Here is a 20,396-nt window from a genome sequence, read left to right as displayed (position 1 = left end):
AGTTTTCTTTTTTTGTGGCATGTTTGTCAGGTTTTGGTATTAGGGTGATGGTGGCCTCATAGAATGAGTTTGGAAGTTTACCTTCCTCTGCAATTTTCTCGAAGAGTTTGAGTAGGATAGTTGTTAGCTCTTCTCTAAATTTTTGGTAGAATTCAGCTGTGAAACCAGCTGGACCTGGGCTTTTGTTTGCTGGAAGATTTCTGATTACAGTTTCAATTTCTGTGCTGGGTCTGTTAAGATTTTCTATATCTTCCTGGTTCAGTTTTAGAAAGTTGTACTTTTCTAAGAATTTGTCCATTTCTTCCAAGTTGTCCATTTTATTGGCATATAGTTGCTGATAGTAGTCTCTTATGATCCTTTGTATTTCTGTGTTGTCTGTTGTGATCTCTCCATTTTCACTTCTAATTTTATTGATTTGATTTTTCTCCTTTTGTTTCTTGATGAGTCTGGCTAATGATTTGTCAATTTTATTTATTCTCTCAAAGAAGCAGCTTTTGGCTTTGTTGATTTTTGCTATGGTCTCCTTTCTTTCTTTTGCATATATTTCTGCCCTAATTTTTAAGATTTCTTTCCTTCTACTAACCCTGGGGTTCTTCATTTCTTCCTTTTCTAGTTGCTTTAGATGTAGAGTTAGGGTATTTATTTGACTTTTTTCTTGTTTCTTAAGGTGTGCCTGTGTTGCTATGAACCTTCCCCTTAGCCCTGCTATTACAGTCTCCCACAGGTTTTGGTTGTTGTGTTTTCATTTTCATTCATTTCTATGCATATTTTGATTTCTTTTTTGATTTCTTCTGTGATTTGTTGGTTATTCAGCAGCGTGTTGTTTAGCCTCCATATTGGAGGCTGGAATGTTGGAATTTTTAATAGTTTTTCTCCTGTAATTGAGTTCTAATCTTACTACATTGTGGTCAGAAAAGATGCTTGGAATGATTCAATTTTTTTGAATTTACTAAGGCTAGCTTTATGGCCCAGGATGTGATCTATCCTGGAGAAGGTTCCGTGTGCACTTGAGAAAAAGGTGAAATTCATTGTTTTGGGGTGAAATGTCCTATAGATATCAATTAGGTCTAACTGGTCCATTGTATCATTTAAAGTTTGTGTTTCCTTGTTAATTTTCTGTTTCGTTGATCTATCCAATAGTGTGAGTGGGGTATTAAAGTCTCCCACTATTATTGTGTAATTGTTAATTTCCCCTTTCATACTTGTTAGCATTTGTCTTACATATTGCGGTGCTCCTATGTTGGGTGCATATATATTTATAATTGTTATATATTCTTCTTGGATTGATCCTTTGATTGCTATGTAGTGTCCTTCTTTGTCTCTTTTCACAGCCTTTGTTTTAAATCTATTTTATCTGATACGAGTATTGCTACTCCTGCTTTCTTTTGGTCTCTATTTGCATGGAATATCTTTTTCCAGCCCTTCACTTTCAGTTTGTATGTGTCCCTTGTTTTGAGGTGGTCTCTTGTAGACAACATATATAGGGGTCTTGTTTTTGTATGTTTTCAGCCAGTCTTTTCTTTTGGTTGGGGCATTCAACCCATACCAAAAAGCAAAGATTAAAAATCTAGAGTAGAGGTTGGATTTTCAAAAATACAAGATAAAGAAAAAAAAAAAGAGAAAACAAAGTCACAAGAATTATAAAATATATATACGAAGTTTGCTTTAAAAAGTAGGGTCTCTTTTTTTTGCAAAGTAATAGGTTATAAAAATGAAAATTCAAGGAGAAATAGAGGACTTAAAAATAAAAAAAATTTTTTTAAATTAAAGAATGATAGTAAAAATAGTAAAAATATATCTAGGACTTTCTCTGGTGTTGTTGTGGGCAGTGTGGGGTCAGTTCATTTTCGGATAGTTCCTTGAACCGATTTATATTTCTCAAGATCTGTAGGCCCCTTCCTATGTAGTCGGTACTAACTACAGGGTTTTAATCAATTGCACCTGTCACTTCCAAGGAGGATCCCTCTGTTTTAGCTCCTTCTGTTTGCTGGTCTCTTCAGTGTCTGATTTCCGCCCTGACAAAAGGGGGCGGTGGTGGCCACTTTTTTAGGCTCAGTTGTTCAGTCTTGCTGTGGGAAGAGAGGGACACTGCAAACAAATAACACTGGCGTGTGCTCGCAGTGTCTTGGCCACACTGGGTTTGCCCCCGCTCACAGCGTGTGTGCTGTTCCTGTCTACACTGCTTAGGCTCTAGGTTGCTCTGCCGGGAACTGTCCGAGGCCAGCCTTGGGTTGTATGCACCTCCCAGGTCTAAGCCGCTCAGGTTCAGGCACTCGGGTAGTCCTCAGAGGTGCAGACTCAGTTGTGCCTGCGTTTTGTGCCCTTCCCAGGTCTGAGCAGCTCAGGTGATGAGGTGTTTGGCGAGCGTGGTTGCTGTGACTTATCGCCTCCCCCATCCCTGCTGCTCGGTTTTCTGGGTGTACAACCGGCACACCTTCTCAGGCGGATGTTGACTGTCCAGCATCCCAAGAAGTCTTGGTTAGCAATGAAGCCTGCTTGCAATTTGGTAGATAATGCCTCTCTGGGGCCGTGATTGCCCCCTTCCGGCTCTGGCTGCCCTCGCCTGCCTGTCACCAGACAGGGGGATGGGCCGGGCTAGCTCTGCTCAGTCCTTTGTTCTGTGAGCGGGCCTGACAGTGTCTTAGGTTAGGGCTTTTCTCGGGTAGCTATCCCACAGTCTGGTTTGCTATCCCAAGTTAGTTCCCTCAGATTGCCCTTGGGGCATTCAGGCCCGGTCCTTACACTAACCAATGCAGCCTGCGCCTCCCGGCCCAGCCCCCGCTTGCTAGTGGTGGGTGCAGGCATCTGCGCTGCTTCTCCGCTGGTGGAGTTACCGTTGGGCACGTAATCTGTGGGTTTTAATTATTTATTTATTTTTCCTCCCAGTTATGTTGCCCTCTGAGGTTCCAAAGCTCACCACAGATTCGCCAGTGAGAGTGTTTCCTGGTATTTGGAAACTTCTCTCTTTTTAAGACTCTCTTCCCAGGACGGAGCTCCGTCCCTACCTCATTAGTCTCTTTTTATCTTTATATTTTTTCCTACCTCCTTTCGAAGACAATGGGCTGCTTTTCTGGGTGCCTGATGTGCTCTGCTGGCATTCAGAAGTTGTTTTGTGGAATTTACTCAGCATTCAAATGTTCTTTTGATGAATTTGTGGGGGAGAAAATGATCTCCTTGTCCTATTCCTCTGTCATCTTAGGACTGCCCCCCACCCCCACCAGGATTTGTAATATTTTGAAACACATTCCTATTTAAATTTTTGTTTTGGGAAAGCTTTTATAGACTGGTGAAACAGTTTGGAACAAAGTCAAAATGGTTTCATTTTATTTAGCCTCAGTGTATTGCAATGTCATGAGGAAAACATACAGCTTCAAGGAGAATCACATTATTATCATCACCATTATTTTAACTTCATTTGCTGGAATTACTTATAACTCTACAACAGAGAACAGTATTTTAGAAAAGGAGCTAGATTCCCAAAGAATGTTATAAAATATTGTTATTTTATTGTTGATGCTTCTACTGTTTTAATCCTAACTGTTTAAACTGTCCTTTAGGTTAAATTACTACTTTTGTGTTGATTTTTGTACTTTTATCTTCTGCCTTCTAAGTCAACTTTAGTGCACTGTTATGTTCATTTATGAGTTCTTGACATCAGTTATAGATTTTTATTGTCCAGATTTGTTTTACTATGCATAAATACATACCTTTCTAAGTAAATAAATAATATATATTTTGTTGGTTCACTTGAAATTATCATCAGTTATAATCTAATTTTTATGGAACTTTCAAATTTAGAATTATTTTCACAAGAATGCCAAAAAATCAGCTCTTCAAAAGAAGAATAGCAGTATTCAAAAGACTTCACATACAGCAGGTCCTACCAGAGGTAAGAATATATATGAAATTAACAATGTGTTTTTAACAAGATTTTTAAAAAATTATTAAAAACCTTATTTTTGTATAGTTAACAGAGAAAAGTGGAAAAATATAACTGCCCAGAAATCAAATAGTAATGTTATTTTATTACGAGAACGGATTATATCCTTGCAACAGCAAAACAGTGTGCTTTTGAATGCCAAAAAAGCAGCAGAACTGGCTGTTAAAGAATATAAAGAAGTCAACGAAAAGCTCCTGCATCAGCAGCAAGTGTCTGATCAACGATTTCAAACAAGCAGACAGACAATAAAGGTAAGGGAACTTCAAAATAAATTATAGTAGACTGTATTATAAACATGGGTATTTTGTTTTACATTTGTTTTGAAGTTTATATTTGTGTTAGACATGCCTATGAGTTTAAAAATTCCTAGGTACTGCTAAACTGGTGTAGTGTTTAATATCTAGATTTCTTAAATAAGGTCTTATTAAGCAGAACTCCAAATCTTTTGACACATTACTAGAATTCCTTTTCCACATAGATTTTTTCTTTATTTTAGCCTTTTAATATATTTATTCTGTTGTATCTTAGATTTTTAAGGTAGACTTCAACTATTCATTTAGCTTATCCATTTGCCCATTCTCAAACTTCCCATTTATTACTATAAGTCACAGTATTAACTAGTAATTGCCCTAGTTCTTTGAAAATACTTGTATAAAATGTGAACCTTTAAGGCAAATATCTATATTAATGTGTTTCTGTAACATATATGCTTTTACTCAGGTGAGTCGAGTTTTCTGCAACTTATTAGACACGTTATACCTACTGTTCGGAGAAGGCAATGGCACCCCACTCCAGTACTCTTGCCTGGAAAATCCCATGGATGGAGGAGCCTTGTAGGCTGAAGTCCATGGGGTCGCTAAGAGTTGGACACAACTGAGCGACTTCACTTTAACTTTTCACCTTCATGCATTGGAGAAGGAAATAGCAACCCACTCTAGTGTTCTTGCCTGGAGAATCCCAGGGATGGGGGAGCCTGGTGGGCTGCCGTCTATGGGGTTGCACAGAGTCAGACATGACTGAAGCGACTTAGCAGCAGCAGCAGCATACTTACTGTTGGTTATCATAGTTTAATCTTAAGACAAATGAAAAAGAAAAGGTTATTCCTTAAGTCTCCATTCTTTTCTTAAAAAATTTTTTTAAAGTATTTACATTAACAGTGTTGTGTTAATTTCTGCTGTACAACAAAGAGACTGAATTATACATATGTATTCTTTTTCATATTCTTTTGCATTATGGTTTATCACAAGCTATTGAATATAGTTCCTTGTGCTATGCAGTAGAACCTTGTTTATTCATCCTGTACATAATAGTTTGTATTTTCTATTCCAAAACTCCCAATCTTTCCCTCCTCTACCCCTCTACCCTTTAGCAACCACAAGTCTGATGTATGTGTCTGTGAGTCTGTTTTGTTTCATAGATATGTTTTTGTGTGTCATATTTTAGGTTTCGCATATAAGTGAAAGTCATATACCATATTATATGGTGTATGACTTTCTCTTTCTAACTAACTTCATTTAGTATGATAAGCTCTAGGTTCAGCCATGTTGCCGCAAATAGCATTGTTTCATTCTTTTTAATGGCTGAGTAATATTCCATTGCACACGCAAGCGTGTGTGTGTGTGTGTGTGTGTGTGTGTGTTCAGTTGCTCAGTTGTGTCTGATTCTGTGACCCCATGAACTATAGCCCACCAGGCTCCTCTGTCCATGGAATTTTCCAGTCAAGAGTACTACAGTGGGTTGCCGTTTCCTCCTCCAGCGGATCTTCCTGCCCTAGAGATCGAACCTGCTTTTCCTGTGGCTCCTGCATTGGCAGGCTGATTCTTTACCACTTAGCCACCTGGGAACCTTATATATATATTTAACTTGAGGAGTAAAGAAGATATATCTATATATATAGATATAGATATATCTTCTTTACTCCTCAAGTTAATGGACATGTAGGTTATTTCCATGTCTTAGCTATTGTGAATAGTGCTGCTCTGAAATAGGAGTGTGTATCAGTTCATTTCAGTTCAGACACTCAGATGTGTCTGACTCTGTGGCCCCTGGGACTGTAGTAAGCCAAGCCTCCCTGTCCATCACTAACTCCTGGACTTTACTCAGACTCATGTCCATTGAGTCAATGATGCCATCCAACCATCTCATCCTCTGTCTTCCCCTTCTTCTCTGGCCTTTAGTCTTTGCCAGCATCAGGTTCTTTTCAAATGAGTCAGTTCTTCACATCAGGTGGCCAAAGTATTAGAGTTTCAGCTTTAGCATCAGTCATTACAATGAATATTTAGGACTGATTTCTTTTAGGATGGACTGGTTGGATCTTCTTGCAGTGCAAGGGACTCTCAAGAGTCTTCTCCAACATCACAGTTCAAAAGCATCAATTCTTCTGCGCTTAGCTTTCTTTATAGTCCAACTCTCACATCCATACATGACTACTGGAAAAACCATAGCTTTGACTAGACGGACCTTTGTTGGCAAAGTAATGTCTCTGCTTTCTAATATGGTGTCTAGGTTGGTCATAGCTTTTCTTCCAAGGAGTAAGCATCTTTTAGTTTCATGGCTGCAGTCACCATCTGCAGTGATTTTGGAGCCCCCCCAAAATAAAGTCAGTCAATGTTTCCACTGTTTCCCCATCTATTTGCCATGATGTGATGGGACCAGATGCCATGATCTTCATTTTCTGAATGCTGAGTTTTAAGCCAACTTTTTCACTCTCCTCTTTTACCTTCATCAAGAGGCTTTTTAGTTCCTCTTCACTTTCTGCCATAACGATGGCGTCATCTGCATATCTGAGGTTATTGATATTTCTCCCGGCAATCTTGATTCCAGCTTGTGCTTCCTCCAGCCCAGCATTTCTCATGATGTACTCTGCATATAAGGTAAATTAGCAGGGTGACAATATACAACCTTGACCTACTCCTTTTCCTATTTGGAACCAGTCTGTTGTTCCATGTCCAGTTCTAACTATTGCTTCCTGACCTGCATACAAATTTCTCAAGAGGCAGGTCAGGTGGTCTGGTATTCCCGTCTCTTTCAGTATCTTCCACAGTTTATTGTGATCCACACAGTCAAAGGCTTTGGCATAGTCAATAAAGCAGAAATAGATATTTTTCTGGAACTCTATTGCTTTTTCCATGATCCAGCGGATGTTGGCAATTTGATCTCTGGTTCCTCTGCCTTTTCTAAAACCAGCTTGAACAACAGGAAGTTCACGGTTCACGTATTGCTGAAGCCTGGCTTGGAGAATTTTGAGCATTACTTTACTAGCATGAGATGAGTGCAATTGTGTGGTCATTTGAGCATTCTTTGGCATTTCCTTTCTTTGGGATTGGAATGAAAACTGACCTTTTCCAGTCCTGTGGCCACTGCTTAGTTTTCCAAATTTGCTGGCATATTGAGTGCATGAGAGGTATTGGTCTGTAATTCTGAATCAAAGAATTAGGAAGTATTTTCTCTGCTTCTATCCTCTTAAAGAGATTGCAGAGAACAGCATTATTTCTTCCTTACAAGTTTAGTAAAAATTAAATAGTGACCCTATCTGGACTTGATACTTTTTATGTTAGAGGTTATTAATTGTTTATCCTATTTTTTAAATAAACATAGGCCTGTTCATGGAGAAGGCAATGGCAACCCACTCCAGTACTCTTGCCAGGAAAATCCCATGGACGGAGGAGCTTGGTGGGCTATAGTCCATGGGGTCGCTAAGAGTTGGACACGACTGAGCGACTTCCCTTTCCCTTTTCACTTTCATGCATTGGAGAAGGAAATGGCAACCCACTCCAGTGTTCTTGCCTGGAGAATCCCAGGGACGAAGGAGCCTGGTGGGCTGCTGTCTATGGGGTTGCTCAGAGTCGGACACGACTGAAGTGACTTAGCAGTAGCAGTAGCAGGCCTGTTCAGATTTTCTGGGCTTCCCAGGAGGCACACTGGTAAATAATCTGCCTGCCAGTGCAGGAGACTTAAGAGATGCGAGTTCAATTTGTGGGTTGGAAAGATCCCCTGGGTTAGGAAATGACAACCCATTCCAGTATTCCTGGCTGGAAAATTCCGTAGACAGAGGAGCCTGGCAGGCTATAGTCCATGGGATTACAAAGAATCAGATACAACTGAGCACACATGCACACACATTCAGATTGCCCACATCTTCTTGTGAGTTTTGGCAAATTATATCTCTTAAGGAATTGGTCCGTTTCTTCTAGGTTATCAAATTTGTGGGCATAGATTTCTTTGTATTATTCTTTTGTTAATTTAAAGTCCAAGTCTCTGTGGTTATATCCCCTCTTTCATTTTGTACATATTAGTATATATTTATATTTCATATCACATTAAATTTAAGGCACCTAAAATATCATAACATTTTAAGGCATTTAGAATTTTTAGAGCATTTTCATATAGTTTTAAAAATTGATATACCTGAAATCTCCTTGATTTAATTCAGATAGGAATTATTATTCTATTTTTATATAGAAAGAAACAGAAACTATATGTGAATGACTTATCCAAGACTCATGGTGTCAGTAGTAGGTCTGATACCTGAACCTTATATTTTTACTACAGAGTACTCTAATTATCCTACACAGATTTTTAGGAAATTTTAAGATATTGATTTTACATTTTGCCCCTTTAAAGTACAGTAGAATTAAATTTAAGACATAATAATGTGATCTCAAAGTTTTGAACTCACATATACTTACATTTAAGAAGTAGAATTTTAATATTTTTATTAGTTGCATTGGAATGGAAGTTTAATATTTTACAAAAATTTTCAACCTCAGCCTATGGCTTCTGTGATTTCCACAGCCAGACAATGTAAACACACAGAAAACTTAATATATTGTATTTAAATTGACATCTGTCTGAAAAACATTTGAAATTATCTGCATCAGTACTTATTTAATCATTATTCTGTAGTCTCATTCTATAGCACTTAAACATACCTAATGTAAAATAAATTATTGCCTCTCATCAAGATACCAGTTTTATATGTCTACTTTAAATTTCTGCAATGACTGTTTCCAAGAGTCATTCCTAGTCTAGTCTGTATTACTAATATTTTTACAATACAGTTCTCTTTCAACTGTTAACTCTTAGTAGTTAATATCACTAAGATTAGCAGAATTTCCTATCTCAGCCAATCCTGTTCTTCCTTTGTAGGTGACGCTTAAAACTACATGTCCTTTTATGTGTTCTGTTTCACTATAGAAGACATTTTCTTTTGATTTTCTGTCACCACTAACTCACCATGTACCAAAAATAATAATAATAATAAAGAACAAATCTTCCCAAACAATCCTCTCCCAAAATATTGCTGCAGAACCACCTTTGACTCTTTATTTTTTGACCTCTAAATCAACAACCAAATTCTATTGTTCATCCCTCTTAATTTCTATTTCTAGTGACACCAGTTATTTATTTTTCCTTGAGTACTGATATATTCTCCTGGCTGGCTTCTCTAGTCTTTTTATTTCTTTCCATGTATTACTGCCAGAATAATTTTGCTAGAATTTGAATTTTATCATGTATCTTCAGGAACCTGCAACTGATTTCCATTTGAAGACCAAACAAGTCAGCAAAATCTTCAAGATTTTACCTGATATATGCTATTGTTTTAGTCCTCTGTTTCCTGACACAAGCCCCTGAAAGTATCCCCTGTCCTATAAAACACTCACAGTCTATGCTGAATGCATGTATTCTTTCAAATCTTATTTTATATGTTTTCAATAATAATGGAAGTACAGGTAATATTAGCTGATGCTTTTTGTGTACTAATATGCTAGGTACTCTTCCACGCACTTTGTTTGTATTAACTCATTAACATAAATGATGCCTTAGTGAGATAGATACTATGTCTGATTTTATTGTACAGATAGGGAAAGTGAGGCAGAGGGAATAACATGCCCAAGGTAATAGAACTCATAAGTGGCAGAACTGGGGTTCGAGCCCAGGCAGCCTGATTCCAGAAGCTGTGCTCTTAAGCCTTATGCTGTACTGCCTTCCCCAACACACACCAGCTAGTGTTTATTCAATGACTATTAGGCCTACTTTCTAAACATTTAATTATTTTTTATGGACTCTCTTTTTCAACCTTGTAAGGAAGATATTATCATTTTATATATAATGCAATTAAGGCTTAAAGAATTGAAACAAATTGCTTAAGATCAGCCTAAAGTTCATAGCTTTAAGTTATGACCTACATCTATCTCTTGATCCTAACTTCATAATCTTTCTATTTTTCTAAACTGAATTTTTATACAATTCTGCACTTAATAGTTTTATTTTTTTCTTTTTTCTTTTTTTTAAATTTTATTTTATTTTTAAACTTTATATAATTGTATTAATAGTTTCAAAGTTTAACATTTGTTAGTTCTATTGCATCTAACAGCTAATTAAATCATCAAGGGCAGAAAACACATATACTTTTCTTGATAACTTTCACAGCATTTTGAATAATTGAGGGCATAGTACATTCTCAGTAAAAGGATAAAGGTTGCCTTATTGAGCAGTTATTCCCAAGACACTGAGATGATAATGCATATTTTTAACCAAGATTTAAAAATTGCTTTCTACTTCAAGAATCTTCCTGTTTTCTTTACATCATTTTATATCCAGGAAGTCACTCCAAAGACTGGTTCACGGACTAGTTCCCTCATACAACATTTTCCAAAGCCTTTTTCCTTTTCTAAGTTTAAATGAAATAAAAGAAGAATTCTGTTGTAATCAGTGAAGTTTGAGGTAATAATTTGTCATATAAATGAAAGTATCCTATAGGCTTTTGTGATTAAGAGCTAGAGAATCAGTTTGAGAATTAGAAATGGAAGAATAGCTACACATCAGTCAAGATTGGGTGTTTATTCACACTGAGGAAGTGAAGGGATTGATGACATTGAAGGAGCTTACTTAAAAGGTGACAAAACCAATTAGTAAATAATTTAGTGTCATGAAAGTGTTGGAAGGTATGGTTTTGGTATGAGAGTTAATAATGTTAGTGGCGTGGTGCTTCCAAGGAGAATGAGGTGAACCATTTCCTGTTTGTCCCAAATCCTGCAAGGTCCAGTTTGCTTATTTATGTTGCCTTTTGAGTAACTATATGGGGCTTCCCAGATAGCTCAGTTGGTAAAGAATCTGCCTGCAATGCAGGAGACACTAGTTTGATTCCTGGGTCGGGAAGATCTGCTGGAGAAGGGATAGGCTACCCACTTCAGTATTCTTGGGCTTCCCTTGTGGTTCTGCTGGTAAAGAATCCACCTGCAATGTGGGAGACCTGGGTTCAATCCCTGGGATGGGAAAATCCCTGGAAAATTACATGGACCATATAGTCCATGTTGTCACAAAGAGTCGGACACGACTGAGCAACTTTCACACACTTGAGTAACTATAGGCATTTAATTTTCTGAATCTTTATTTGTACATTGGCTCTATATGTTTTCTAAAGGAAGAATAAACTCCTTTTAGTTTCCCCAAAAGGTTATTTATCTATATTAACAATACTACTAACTAACCCACTGAGTTTTGAGTTCACAGAAGGAGGTATGACAGTATTTCTGAAACTTAGAGAAGAGATTCTTTACAAAATATGGTCTGAAAAACAAGACGTTTTACCCTAGACCATTGCTGTCTAAGAGGCTTTGATCTGCCTCTGCCTTAACTCCCCAATTGGAGTGCACCTAAGCAAGCCCACAACTCAAAAAAAAGTGTTATAAGTATGTCCTTTCAGCATTCACATCATAAGTCTGCACTTTGAACATACACGTCGTAAGTCTGCACTTTGAACAGACATGCCATAAAGATGCACTTTCAATATATGTGTCGTAAGTATACACTGCTGTTATCTTCTCTGATATCTAGAATTACTGATATCAATTATTGATATATAGAATTATTGATTCAAATATTATATTCAATTATATATTCAAATATTGAATTATTGATTCCCCTGCCTTCTGAATGAGTTACAACTAAATTCCACAACAGCAGATTTTGTCCTCAGAAACTTTTTTGGTAACATCCATCTTAAACAAAGCAAGGTCATTTTAGGATTTGAGTTTTCAAATTTGCTTTGTCTCTTGTCCAGTTACATTAACCAATTAATCTTAAATTAGTTAATCAAACTATATACAGAACTTTTGCCAAATATCAGAATCTGCCATTAAAAGCAACAGAGCATAACCCATTCAACAAATATCTTGGGTTTTTAGGTTAATTTAGCATATAAACATTGAGCATAATTACTACTAAGGCTGAAGAGTCTTTCAGCAAACCCTGTAATTTTGCATTTTGTCAACTTCCATAAAACATTTTCATCTGTATAGATTCATACAATTCCTATTGTATCGTAAACTTACATTTGTCTTTGGTTTATATTTATTTACATAACCTTTATTTGAAAGATTGAAGGTGTTTATTGTACTTGGACCCATTTTTTTTCTGTAAGGAATTGTAGAATTTTAAATAGCCTCATTTCCATTTTTGTGATCTGTGCTCACGCCTGTAGTAATAACGAAGTAGAAAGCTAGTACTCTCTTACTGTACTTCATTGTTAATCTCTAGAGTGTTCTTTTATCTTACCCCAATAGCTTGTGTAGTAAACATTCCTTGTAGGGTATTCAGTTTATATATGTCAGATTCTCTAGGGCCATGGCTTTTGCCAGATGAAGCACTTTTGATTTTGAGGCTGATGAAACACAGTGCTATTATTGATCTGTGCATGACATAGCCTGTCTCTCTCCTAGCAGAGTGTAGCAACATTTATCCAGGAATTTGTGAAATGTCACTCGGATCATGTTCGCAAGGTGAACTGTGCAAAAACCAGGATCTGAGCTGAGAATCCATGTGGAATTGGACGTGACTGTCTTATTCCTACGTCCTATCTTCTAGATGAACCAAGTGATATTTGTTAATAGAATGTCTGTGCCTTATATTAGACTTTGTTAGGAACTATTATTATCACTCAGAACACAATGTACTGTAAAATCATACTTCTTATACCATTTTCAGATTCACTTGTGATCTTACCACAGACAATATTAAGAAAATGTGACCTGAAAACATGAGTTGTGAATTTATTCTCTGTTAATAATGAATCAGTGTTATAATATATTACACAGTCTTACTTATATGCCTAGTAGTTTTTTCACTTTGCATCAATATACTTTTAGGTATCTCTCTTTAAAATATCACCATACCTGGAAGTGACAAAATATAACATTTTTCTCACTGTGAGATTATTATGATTTTTAAATATCCATGTATTTTAGAGTTTGGTTTTAAATGCCTAATATATTGGCTTGCACATGGATAGATATGTGTGTTTGTATTTGTTATAATTCAGTTTAGCTTAATGCTCCTACTACATGTAAGACTCTCCAATAATGTGATATTCAGTAATAAATTAAACATGGTTCTTTCCCCCTGTACAAGATACAGTAGGGAAATTAGACATGTGGACTACTATCCAGGGGAACTGTTATATATATAGCTTGTACGTAAGGTATACCATGGACATGTAGTGGACAAAGACAAACTGGTTTTTCATTGAGGTCATTTTTTAATAAGGCCTTTAAAAGAGGTGGCATTTGGGCTTAGACATAAAGTTTGGTTTGATTTTGAAGATCCGTGTGTGGAACAAAATCATTAGAAGAAGGAAAGCTTGGAAAAGCATCAAAATGAAAAAATACTTTGTTGAGAGTAGTGAGTAATCTGATATATCTGTGGTTTTCAAGCCTAGCTGCATGCTATCCTCACATGGGGAGTTTTATAACCTTATGTGAAAGCATACCAACAGAGTTGGATAAAATATAACATATTCTTATAAATGCACACCAGAATTTGTCAAAAAATAAATGTAAAACCCTAGGGGCTAAAAGTCATTGGCAGCTTACCATTGTAACCAAGTGTAATTTGTCACTGAAATGAAAACAGCAAGCAAGCAGTAGGATAACTGAGTGTAAAATTTAGAGGGGAGGCCTGGGCTAGAGGTATGAATTTTAGAGTTAGGAGTATTTAAATTATATTCGGAGAAGGCAATGACAACCCACTCCCGTACTCTCGCCTGGAAAATCCCATGGATGGAGGAGCCTGGTAGGCTGCAGTCCATGGGGTCGCTAAGGGTCGGACACGACTGAGCAACTTCACTTTCACTTTACACTTTCATGCATTGGAGAAGGAACTGGCAACCCACTCCAGTGTTCTTGCCTGGAGAACCCCAGGGACGGGGAGCCTGGTGGGCTGCCGTCTATGGGGTCACACAGAGTTGGACACAACTGAAGTGACTTAGCAGCAGCAGCAGGGAATAAAAGTAGATTAAAGAAGAGAAGAGGTACCCTGAGCCTTCCAACCCTTAGAGTTTGGGTAGATGAGGAAAATCCAAGAGAGGAGAGACCAGTTAAATAGAAAGAAAACCAAGAGAAAGATGTATCCAAGAAGCCAAGTGATAAAAGTATTTTGAGACACGTACAACCATTTGTGTCAAATTCTGCTGATTAGGATGAGTCCATGTGAACTGAGAAATGAGAAAAGAATTATTGAAGGATATAAATAAATGTGCATGTATTTTAGTTATTTCAATGAGTTTTCCTATTAGGATCAGAAAGCTAATGAAAGTACAAACTTACTTCAAAATAAGTAATGTAAAAATTGATAATTCAGCACTTTTAAGAAAAAGCTGACAAAAAGTCGTTAAGGATATACACTATTTGAAGAAAACAATAAAAAGCCTTTACCAAAAATGATCACATAACTAGGCCACAACACAGCTCTCGACAATTTTCATAAACTTGACATCGTATTAAAAATGTTGTCTAACACAAGATAAAAATAATCAATTTAAAAAGTCAAGTTTAAAAATTCTGATGCAAACTTACAGAGACGTTTCTGAATAATTAAGGGACAAAGAAAAAGGTAAAGTGAAAACTGAGAAAATACTTCAGATTAAATGATAGTGAAAAAAAGAAAAAGAAAAAAAAAAGAAATGATAGTGAAGTAACACGTAGCATAACATAGAATATGGGCCGAGTGGTACTCAGTTGGAAATGTAATACCTTTAAAGAAGATTCTTGAGAGTCTCTTGGACTTCATAAAGATCAAACCAGTCAATCCTAGAGGAAACCAACCCTGAATAGTCATTGGGAGGACTGATGCTGAAGCTCCAATACTTTAACCACCTGATGCAAAGAGCTGATTTGTCGGTTAAGACCCTGATGCTGGGGAAAATTGAAGGCAAAAGAAGAAGAGGGCAGCAGAGGGTGAGATATTTAGATAGCATCACCGACTCAATGGGCATGAATTTGAGCAAATTCCGGAGATGGTGAAGGACAGGGAAGCCTAGCATGCTGCATGCAGTCCATGGGGGTCTAAAAGAATCAGACACAACTGAGCAGCTGAACAACAACAATCCAGTGGATCATCGCCCAGCAATGAATGGAATGAAGTGATAACGTGTGCTGCAACGTGAGATGAACTTTGAAAACATGTTAAATAGAAGAAGTACTTACAAAGGCCACATACAGTAATATTTCATTTATGAGATGTCCAGAAAAGGCAGCATGTATAGAGATAGAATTTATTTTAGTGATTGTACAGGCCTTGGGATTGGAAGGAAGTGTCTGTGAATGGGCATGCGGTTTCTTTCTGGTATGGATGATGGAAATGTTCTAAAATTACTCTGTGGTGACAGTTGCACAAGTCCATAAACATACTAAAAGTCATTCAACCATGTATTTAACAAATGAGTGAGTTTTATGGAATGTAAAGTATACCTTAATAAAGTTGTTAATAAAGTAATACTATATTATGAATGCTTAGGTGAGATTGAGATTTGAGTTTCATATCTAAGTTCTACCAGGCACACAGTTTTCCAAAGAGCAGAAAAAAGTAGAAGCAAATGCCTCCTCATTTTATGAGGGTAACATAACTTTGACAATACAAGATAAAAAAAATGTTAGAAACGGAAATTAATATAAACATAGTTATAGCACTGATTTCCAAACCCTTGGTAAATTTAATCAAAGAATATATTTTTAAAAAATCATGAATAAGCCAGGAAATCCTAGAAATTTAAAGTTTAATTAGAAAATTTATCCATGTAATTTACCATTATAACAAAGAAGGGAAGAAAATATGTTAAATTTGCAGAATCTAGGGTGACATCAACAAGATGGCAGAATAGGAAGCACCAGATCTTTTCAACAATACTCAGACCGGTTCCTTTTGTGAGAAATCCAGAAACCAGCCCAGAGGCACCTGCACCCCTGACAAGTGCATAGCCAGGTGCACTGAAGTTGCTTGGGAAATCTGTAGCACTGTTTTGATATAGTCCTTTACTTTGGCACACCACCTTGTGATCTGGGAGAAACTCCCCGTTCCCAGCTTCTCCTCATGGAGGGAAAGAATATATTGGACCTTAAGCCTGTCTGAGGGACTGACTTCTTTCTCACCTGTCTTAGAGCACTGATGGGACCTGCCATAGTGTAGATACCTGGGGGTCACTGAAGAACCTAAAGAAGCTGGATGGCATCCTGCTGTTCCAGAGGAGCCATGTCACAGCAGATGGGAGGTGATATAGCTCGGTTTCTTCTCCCTCAGAGACAAGAATGCAGTGTGTGTCCAGGGTTCTGGCTTTTTAGTAGCTGCCTGAGGGACGAGTATGTATTTAGCCTAGTTTGGGACACTGATAATATTGGGCATACTCTAGGTACATCCCTGGGTGCTGCTGAGAACAAAAAAGAGCTAGGTGGCATGCTGCTATTTCTAAGGACCTCAGTACAGAAGACAGACAGCAGAGGGAGCAAGAATTTATCAGCTCCTGAAAAAAAATCCTTTATATTAGAAATCTACACACATGCACTGGGAGAAGTCACATCTCCAGAAAAGATTTGAGAGTTCCCAGAATCTCTAGCTGGACTGATTGATGAAGACCTTTCCTTATGCAAAGCCAGTTCATAAAGACCAGAAGAGATGTGTAGTTCTTCAAGTTCAGTTATAACAACACAAAGTTACAAGGAACACAAGGAGATAGTAAATGGCCCAATCAGAGGAACAAAATAAATCTTTAGAAATTGACCCTAAAGAAACGGAGGTATATTAATTATCTGACAAAAATTTAAAATAACCATCGTAAAGATGTTCAATGAGCTAAAAAAAAAATGAGCTCATTTTTTTGTTAATGATTCATGAACAAAATGAGAATTTCAGCAAGAGATGTGTGTGTGTGAAAGTCGCTCAGTCGTGTCCGACTCTTTGTGATCTCATGGGACTATACAGTCCGTGGAATTCTCTAGGCCAGAATACTGGAGTGGGTAGCCTTTCCTTTTTCCAGTGGATCTTCCCAACCCAGGGATCAAACCCAGGTTTCTCACATTGCAGGTGGATTCTTTACCAGCTGAGCCACAAGGGATAGAAAATGTTAAAAAAAGAAAAAAAGAAAAAGAAAAAAGAAATGTTGGAGCTGAAGAATACAATAATCATACTGAAAATTCACTAAAAGGGTTCAACATCATACTCATCAAGTGGAACATAGACTCAGTGAAATAAAAGACAGGTCATTTGAAATTACCCAAGGCAGAGAAGTAAGAAGAATGAAAAATAGTAAAGAAAGTCTGAGGGACTTATGGGATATATCTAGTGGACGAATACTGTGGGAGTTCCAGAAGGAGAAGAGAGAGAGAACGAGGCAGAAAGTTTATTTAAGGAAATAATGGCCAAAAGAAAAAACTGCCATCAAGGAATACTATATCTGGTAAAAGACCCCTTCAAAAATAAAGGAAAAATAAAGACTTTCCTAGAAAAAAGCTAAGGGAGTTCATCACCACCAGATCTGACTTACAAGAAATTCTCAAGGAAGTCCTTCAAGTTGAAGTGAAAAGATGCTAAACAGCAATATGAAAACATGAAATTATAAAGCTCACTTACTTGGTAAAGGAGAATATATAGGCTATATAGATGAACACAGAATACTGTGATACTATATTCTGTATATAATACTGTGATACTTTAACAGTGTGTAATCACTTTTAGTGCTGGCATAGAGTTAAAAAGACAAACATATATAAACTATGACTTAAAAATATGTTATTGGACAGACAATATAAAAAGATGTAATTTATAACATCAATAACATAAAATGTTTGGGAATGAGAAGTTAGAGTAGAGATGTATTTAGAAGTCAAGTTTAATTGATGTTCAATTAAGTTATCAGCTTAAAATGGTTTGTTATATATGATGTTTTATGTAAGCCTTAGAAGGTAATGGCAACCCACTCCAGTACTCTTGCCTGGAAAATCCCATGGATGGAGGAGCCTGGTGGGCTGCAGTCCATGGGGTCACTAGGAGTCGGACACAACTGAGTGACTTCACTTTCACTTTTTCACTTTCATGCATTGGAGAAGGAAATGGCAACCCACTTCAGTGTTCTTGCCTGGAGAATCCCAGGGGCAGGAGAGCCTGGTGGGTTGACGTCTGTGGGGTCGCACGGAGTCGGACAGGACTGAAGTGACTTAGCAGCAGCAGCAGAAAGAGAAGATGGAACCCAAAATCAGAGATGTTAAAATGTAAAAAAGGGATGTCTTAAAATCACTGTATACCTTTTGGAAATACACACATTTGTTTAAAAATATAAAGAAATGTCAGGGAATTATAAACACCAAAGATGTTCAGGATAATTTTTACTTCTGGTGAGACAGATGAAATAAGATCATGACCTTCAATTCTGTTGGTAATACATTGCCTTTGTTGAGTGATTGATAAAGGGATATTTTTTGAATATTTGAAATATTTCATAAAAAATGAAAAAAGAAACCTATCGATGTGATTATCCCAGAAAAAGATGTGGGAGTATGAGCAGAGGAAAAATCAGAGAAAGAAAAGTTGGGAGAGTACAGTAAAGCAGAAAGGAAGGGGAAATTTTCAATTAGAAAAAGAGAAGCATTGGTTGACTATGTCCGATGCCATAAAGGAACAGAAAATGGGACAACTGAGAAGAGGTTGTTGGACTTTTTAAAGAAGGCTTTATACTAGCAGGACTCTTGATAGCAAGTAATAGAAACTGAACTCAAACTAACACTGGTCGGGGGGTGGAGACAGGAAAGCTTACAAAATCAAAGGATGGACTTGGGAAGAATAACTAACTGGAACCAGATAGTGATGTCTTTAAGGTTTTCTCTTTATCTCATTGTCTGCCTCTCAGACCAGCATTTTCCATGTAGCCCTGGCCATGGGTACTATCTCTGTGGTAACATCCTTAGAGCCTAGACCCAAAAGAAGAAAAGGGATTTTTCTTTCTCATGTTTCAGTCTTCCCTTGATTTAAACAGTTTACAAATTTCTGAGAGTACTGGAAAAAATATTTGTTTATTGTATATTTTTAGTTAGGATATAGATTCATTTCATTATATGCATATTTTTTATCTACATGAATAATTAACAGGAAGTTTGAAAGTTACACAGGATACAAAGCAGTTTTGTTGGGCAGAACCAATATACACATCGCAGTCCATCTAATGCTCCTGACTCACCCATTTCATTGCCAATCATTGTGGCACTCAAAAATGCCCAGTTTGAAAAATATATATCTAAGTAGTATGTACTCTTTGAGAACCACTGATTCAGAAGGAAAGCAGAGAAGCCAGCCTAATTAATAAAAATGAAAAGGACTCCAGACTACCCTCTTCCTAAAAATCTGTATTAAGTCATAACATTTCACTTAGCATAATTGACTGAGTCAGGTAAATTATTGAGTGACTACTCTGTTAGGTCAAGCTCTCCTACTTGAATATGATGAACAGAAGATAATTCTAAATAGAAAAATGAAATGAAGAATGGTGGGAGAAGTTCCTATGTGAAATTTTTGTGTTAAAGTTTTTTAAGTAAAACCAATAAGAAATATACTGTGTAATTTAGTCTAAGTCCATGATTTGTAAATCTCTTTTTCCTCCTTTAAATTTCTATTCTATGTCATGAAAGGTTTTTTTCTTACCTTTTTAATATATATTTCCACATATATTAATTTTTAATGAAAAAATTCCATTTAAGTTATATCAATAATGTTTTATAGTATCAGATCCAGAGATGACAAAAACCATTCTTATGAAGAAATGTCCTGTTTTTACTTTATAGAATCTTGTGATGCTTGCACCGGAAATAGAGAAAAGCATTATTAACTTGTTTCCCTTGAGAATTTTAGTAGGGCATACTTATAAATGTAATCACGATCAAATGAAAACTTAGTACTGCTGCTGTGGAGTTTGTAATAAGTTGTAGTGTGTTTTAACTATCCCAACTGGCTTTAATCCAAGTAATTTGTTTGCAGGCTTAGATATAGTACAACTCAGGAAAGACATGTGGTGACTATTAACCCTATCAGTAAAAAATTTCATTTTCTAAGTAGTAAGATTTTGTTCATATTTAGTATATACTTAAGAAATATATAACATATCACTCATTTGAATATATAAATGTGGAGCTAGAAATGA

General features: G+C 36.7%; 1 protein-coding gene across 5 annotated transcripts in view; it reads left to right on the top strand.

The window, feature by feature from the left end:
- The window catches only part of CNTLN (centlein), a 352,113-nt gene that overhangs the window by 269,863 nt on the left and 61,854 nt on the right, over positions 1–20,396 (top strand). For all 5 annotated transcript variants that reach the window (XM_061425221.1, XM_061425222.1, XM_061425223.1 and 2 more), the window contains 2 exons: positions 3,799–3,889; positions 3,968–4,191. In XM_061425221.1, coding sequence (XP_061281205.1) covers positions 3,799–3,889; positions 3,968–4,191 — 315 coding nt within the window. The remainder of the gene's footprint in view (positions 1–3,798; positions 3,890–3,967; positions 4,192–20,396) is intronic.

Source organism: Bos javanicus, chromosome 8 (assembly GCF_032452875.1).
Source record: "Bos javanicus breed banteng chromosome 8, ARS-OSU_banteng_1.0, whole genome shotgun sequence".
Taxonomy (NCBI): domain Eukaryota; kingdom Metazoa; phylum Chordata; class Mammalia; order Artiodactyla; family Bovidae; genus Bos; species Bos javanicus.
Note: the sequence above shows the minus strand (reverse complement) of the source record. Positions and strands in the feature narration are given on the sequence as shown.